Consider the following 6634-nt stretch of genomic DNA (forward strand, 5'->3'; position numbering starts at 1 on the left):
AGTGTGGTTCATCGACATATACTAGAAGGAGTGATTGCAGCAAAAGTTAGAGGATGGTTATTAAGATTTTCTTATTATTATTTACGTGAACGAGAAGTGACAGTAAAAGTGGGTAAAGCATATTCTGAAAGAAAGGTACTGAGAAAACGTGGCGTACCACAAGGCTCCTCATTGGGGCCAGATTATTACAATATAAGTGAATTTGACATACCACTGGATACAGGAGAGGATAGAGCTGGGATTTTTGCTGATGATAATGCAATGTAGATAGTGTGTGATAGTGTTGAGGAGGGGCAACGAGTGGCCCAGGAGAAAATAAAATTGATGGAAACGTGGGCCATGGAAAATTGTGTGCAGTTTTCGGTCGAGAAAACCAAAGCAATGGTAATCATTCGAACAAAAAAGTATTCTGATCTTTGTCTCTTTCTAAATGGGAAAAAAATTGAATCCGTGAACCAATTTAAATGGCTTGGAATTACCATTGATAGAAAGCTGACGTTTAAAGCTCATATAAGACAGTTAAAGAAAACATGTGCCAAAAGATTAAATATTATGAAAATGTTATGTGGAGCAAATTTTGGGCCAAAGCCCGACTTTTTGATGGAATTTTATATAAAATACATAATAGCTAAATTGGAATATGGATTAATAATTTATATGGCAGCGTCTAAGTCCTTGTTAGAGAAGTTGGAAACTATTCAATACAATGCTTTAAGGACAGCTTTTGGAGCAAGAAAGAAAACTCCACGGAACTTTCTCGAATCAGAAAGTGGGATTGAGAAGCTAGGTAGCAGGAGAGACATAGCAACATTAAAGTTCTTACGGAAGACATGGATATCTGACCAGTCGAATCCAATTAAATCAAGAATGCTAAAAGAGGGAAGGTTGTGGTATTCATGGAAGAAATTATTCCGTATTGTGAGGGCAAAGGAGATAATGGAAGAGTTTCAAATGGATTGTCAGTTGACATCAATGTTGAGAGTGTCCAATATGTTCATAACCCCTCAGTGGAAATCCATCCCATACCATTCCAATACTTAATTTGGAAAGTGGGATAATCTAGATTATGATCAATCACTCAAGATGACAAAAGAAATGCAATATCTTGACACTGTGGATATCTTCACAGATGCATCCAAAGTGGATAATAGAGTGGGGGCTGCTTTTGTAATTCCCTCCAAGAATATAGTTCAATTGATTAAATTAAGTGATGTAACTACAGTTTTTCAAGCAGAAGTAGTTGCAACAGCCAAAGCAGTGAGATACATAATAGATTTGGGACCCACAGGTGAAAAATATAGAATCTGTTCGGATTCAAAAAGTGGTTTGGAGGCAATCAAGAATATTTATCTAGCAAATAAAGTAGCTCCTGAAGTGATCTTTTGCCATGAGGAATTAGAGAAACTACTGAAAAAGGGGATAACCATCACATTGGATTGGGTACCGGGGCATGCAAACATTAATGGAAATGAAATGGCTGACACTGCAGCAAAACAAGCATCCACAGAAGATGGGAAACATTTGTAGATATCACGCCCAGGATGGTTAATCAAATTGGAGAAGTGATAAAGAAATTGAGAATAAAGACATTCGAGGACAGCCGTGTGTTCTCAACAAATATGTTAGCTACACAAAAGAAAGAAAGGCAATTTGAAAAGAAAATATATGGACAGCTAAGTAAGTATGAAGCCAGGGTGATATTCAGACTAAGGTCAGGTCATGCAGGAAATCAGAAATATAGAGCCCGTTTCTATAATGAAGATCCGAGATGTGCATTTTGTGGAAATGAGGAAACGGTAGAACATCTGTTATTCGAATGTACTGGAACAGAAGACAGGAGGAAGAATATTAGACAGTTTATTAGAGAAAAAAGAATTCGACAGAGTAGTGACATACTAAGTGGAGCGGGCTTGAACAGTGACTGTGCTGATGGACTTAAATTAGCTGCGTTCGTTTTCGTCGTTGTATGGAAATCAAATCCTCGGTTTTACAATTAAGCCGTTCGTATTCGCCGTTCTATGAAATGTTTCGCTTATACGCCATTCTGTTAAATGCGGGACTTCATTATTAGTACCGTCTTTCTTAGAACGACGAATTGAGCCCCAGACTCATTTAAACAAAGTTATTTTTACTTTTTAGCACAACGTGTTAAAATAAAAAAAAAATGACGGAAAAAAAGTTTATGGTTTTTCAATTTTGCATATTTTGTTTATGGTGTCTTTCATCTAAAAAAGTGGTATTGATTTGTTTTTCATATATGTGGGACAGTTTTGAAATCTTTAAAAAGTTCTGGAAGTATTTTGGGATACATTGCTCTACAAACTTACAAAAATTCCTTAGGGGTCACTTGGAAAAATAATTGGAGAAATTTCTAGATATCTTAGATTACAACTAATACTAAGAAACTCCAGCTAAGCCCAGGTTTTAATACCCTTAGGAATATGTTCAATTGTTCAAACGTCTTAAGCCAAAAATTTTGAAAGGACATTTGGCTGATTAAGTATTAGGCTAAGTGCCACAACTATGAGTATTGTCCATATTATGGAGTAAAAAATATTTTCTTAACATGTGTCCCTATGTGGAATCCACTATTTAGGATTGCACCCCCATTTCAACTAATCTAATGTCTATGCCCATGCATAGGCATTCAAAAGCAAGAGTGCCCATTTGCACTCTATAGAACGGTGCAACAGTCACTCAACAGTCACTTTCCTCTAGTAACTCTATTGCTTGTTTTGCTACATTTAGAAGTATATTTTCCATTTTTGTTGTGCTGGTTCATTGAAATTTTGTCTGTGACTTTGAAATTTTATCTGGCTAAGGAAAGCTCTTATAAACCGTTTTTTCAGTTAAAATGAAGTTCTAAGAACGGCGAAATAAAAAACAATTTAAGAGTAAAACCGAGAAAATCTTTTTAGTACTAAGAACGACGAACGGTGAAAACGAACGCAGCTATTGATATGCAAGTTTTTAAAGGATATTAATCGGATACATCTTATACAAACCAAGTAGTATAGTGATTACAAGAAGCCTCCTGAGTCCTTGCAGGAAGAGAGGAGGAACCATCCATTTCAATTCAATTCAATAGCTTAATTTGGTAGTGATTTATTGTAAAATGGGAAGACAGAATAAGTTTAAAGGACAGAGAAGGCCTGTGCCTTCAGGTTTTGATGAAGAAGAACGGCGCTTAGTTTGTATGAATTACTTACTGATCTCTTATAGTTCTTACAGGGTAATTGTAAATAATGCCTACTGCATTTGTTTTGGAGGTAAGTAGGCTATGCACCAGGATTCTTTCTATGATTCCAAGATCTTTCGTAACATGGGAAGTATTTTGGTAATTGTTTGTTCTTGCCCACTAATAATGAGACATGTTAAGAAAAGAATTAAAACTTCAAAATATGTACACTAATTCTAATTCTTCCATTATCGAAGGGGAGAACCTTTATCATCAAGTCTTTCCTCACAAATTCATAGAACGAAACATAGTTTCCTCATATAAAAACGTACCTAATTCATTGCTTAAGTCTTTTGAAATGCCCGCTGTAAATTGCTGCCTAATAAGTTGTTTTATAGATAGCGTTTAGCACGTGTTTAACATGTGTCAAAAAACGTGTTTAAAGAAAAAGTAGTGGTATATTGAGATCATAGAAATTGTGAATTCTGTTATAAATCCTAACCTAACCACTGCTATTAATATTTTGTATTTACGCCACTGCTATTCGCCCTTCGCCACTGCTATTTGCCTTTCGCCACTGCTATTAATATTTTGTATTTATGCCACTGCTATTCGCCCTTCGCCACTTCTATTTAAAAAAAAATAAAAAGACCAGCATGAATGCTATCTATAAAAGAACACATTAGGCAGCAATATGAAGTGGCAATTTAAAAAGACTTAAGCATTGAATTCAAAACGTGGTGATATTTGGAAACTTTTTCTCTTTTGAAGATTTTTAGAGGAAAGACTTGATGATAAAGGTTCTCCCCTTGGATAATATAAGAACTAGGATCATTATACATATTTTAAAGTAAGAATTGTTTCCTTAACATGTCTCCTTATGAGGGGGCCAAGGCAAAATAAATACCATTATTTGTTTATGTAGCTGGGATGGGCTATTACAGAGGACTAAAAAGGACTATTTGGGATTTGATGGATTTCAATCCTGGAAAACTGTGTTTCAGCATTTAGTAAAAATGAAGTGGTTTGTCTCACCAGAAAGAAATACCAGTAAATTTTCAGCAGTTCATTTTATTGACTTACTAATAAAGTAAACATACTACTTGATGCCTTTTTTTATGCTCTTTTCAAATATAACAATCATTTTTGTCAGAATATGAATTTTACCCCCACCCCTCAATATACCAATTCAGGGTATATATTTGCACATTAGGGGGTAAAATTGTACCAAATCATATTTTTGACTTACAAACAAAGTGAATATATGATTTGATGCCTTTTTTTTATGCTGATTACAAATATAATAATTATTTCTGTCAGAAATGAATTTTAGCTCCCCCCCCCCCTATATATGTCAATTCAGGATAAATATTTGCACATTTGGGGTGGGGGTTATGTTAGGTAGGGGGGGGGGCTTAAATTCATTTCCAACAAAAATGATTATTATATTTGTAATCAGCATTAAAAGGCATTGAATGGTATATTCACTTTGGTTGTTACTCAATATATGATTTGGTAAAAATTTACCCATTAGAGGGATAGAGATAAAGTTTATTTCTGATGCAAATGAGAGTTAAATTTAAATTTTACCCCCCCCCCCCTTAATGTGCAAATATCCTATACCCTGAATTGGTGTACATAGAGGTAAAATTGGGGGTAGTGGGGGTAAAATTAATTTCAAATAGAAATTATTATTATATTTATAAAAAACATAAAAAAAGGCATCAAGTAGTCTAGTATGTTCACTTTATTTGTAAGTCAATAATATGAACTGCCAAAAATTTACCAAAATACCTTGGATTAATTTTTCAAATGTATGTTCTCAGGCACAGTTTGAAGCATGTTTCCAGCAATTTCAACAAAAAATATATTCAGGTTCTCTGGGTTAAACCCATCTAAACTTGGAGCATTTCCATCTTACAAGTTCCATGCATGTTGGATATGGGTTCTTCAAAATTATAACATCCAGAATAGCATGGTTAAAAATGGGTTCTGAAAAGACCCAAACCCATGTTGAACATAGCACTCAAAACATAATCTACACAATCCATGTCAAACTCCTTGTTGAATGTGACTGGCCTCAAAATAGAGCCTAAGTAATATAACTCTGAGATAGTTAAGAAATAGAGATAGCCTAGACCTATCTTGAAAATGAGAATTTATAATGAATCTAAACAGGCTGACATTTATTTACTTTGGAAATGAACTTTGCCCCCCCCCCCCTACTAATGTGCAGAAATACCTGCAGAGTTGTAGATCTAAACTAAAGTTTCTGGGTAAATCTACAGGCTAAACTATGACCTAGAAAGGTATTTAAAGGGTAAATTTCTAGGTGGCACTACAATTTAGCTAGAATGAATATGAAAATGTCATTTGATGCCTTTTTTATGGTTTCATAATACAATAATTGCATCTTGAGCCCTTAAAGGGGCCCCAAAGGTATTTCATTGGTAAATATTTACCAAATCATATTATTGAGTTACAACTAAAGTGAATATACCACTCGATGCCTTTTTTTATGCTCTTTACAAATATAATAATCATTTTTATCAGGAATGAATTTTAGCCCCCACCCCTATATATACCAATTCAGGGTATATATTTGCACATTAGTGGGGTGGGGGAAAGTTTAAACTTACTACTTATTTGCATCAGAAAAAAAATTACCCCCTTCCCCTAATGTGCAAATATATATACCCTGAATTGGTGTATATAGGGGTGGTGGCTAACATTCATTTCCAACAAAAATGATTATTATATTTGTAAAGAGCATAAAAAAGGGCATCAACTAGTATATTCACTTTAGTCATAACTCAATAATATGATTTTGCAAATATTTACCATTTCATTTTTGAAACCACACAAAGAAGTTATAACCTAACCTGCAAAACATTTGATTTTAAATTCAAACTGTTTTCCTACCATTTCAAGTTTTTCAAATGTCATCAGGAAAAATAGTCCTTAATTTTGCCATTCAAAACTTAGCCATCAACAATTCAGGGAATATATTTGCACATCAGGGGTTGGGGGGGGGGGGGGTTAAAGTTCATGGTAAATTTGCAGTGGGCCAAATAATTTAGCAAGGATGTAAGTGAAAACATCATTTGATGCTTTTTTACGCTCTTTCACAATTCATATAAAATACCTTGGGGCCCCTTTAAGGGCTCAAGATGCAATTTGCAACTGAAGCAATTATTGTATTATAAAAGAGCATAAAAAAGGCATCCAATGATGTTTTCATTTTCATCCTAGCTAAATTATAGTATCACATGGAAATTTACCATTAAAAGTCCCTATCTCCACTTCCTATCCATCTAGAGGGCTCTGGCCTTTAAAAATCTTTGTGTTATAAAAGTGAAACCTTGCAAAATAGATCTTCTGCTTAAATGAAATTGAAGAAAAGTATTTTGAGCTTCACAACTTTGCTCAATCCCAATTTATGAGGTTTCAGAGATC

The 6634-nt window shown here is 34.4% G+C and overlaps 1 protein-coding gene across 1 annotated transcript; it reads left to right on the forward strand.

The window, feature by feature from the left end:
* The first annotated feature begins 1083 nt into the window (after window positions 1-1083).
* On the forward strand, window positions 1084-1527 carry LOC148939744 (uncharacterized). The gene has a single exon (XM_089106421.1). It carries the CDS (start codon window positions 1084-1086, stop codon window positions 1525-1527), a length of 444 nt encoding a protein of 147 aa, XP_088962547.1.
* The last annotated feature ends 5107 nt before the right edge of the window (window positions 1528-6634 follow it).

This window comes from Artemia sp. Qi Xiang Cuo, chromosome 20, assembly GCF_049724085.1.
Source record: "Artemia sp. Qi Xiang Cuo chromosome 20, ASM4972408v1, whole genome shotgun sequence".
Classification (NCBI taxonomy): Eukaryota; Metazoa; Arthropoda; class Branchiopoda; order Anostraca; family Artemiidae; genus Artemia; species Artemia sp. Qi Xiang Cuo.

Coding starts and splice junctions, on each gene's coding strand:
- LOC148939744 (XM_089106421.1), top strand. CDS start 1,084: ATGACAAAAGAAATGCAATATCTTGACACTGTGGATATCTTCACAGAT.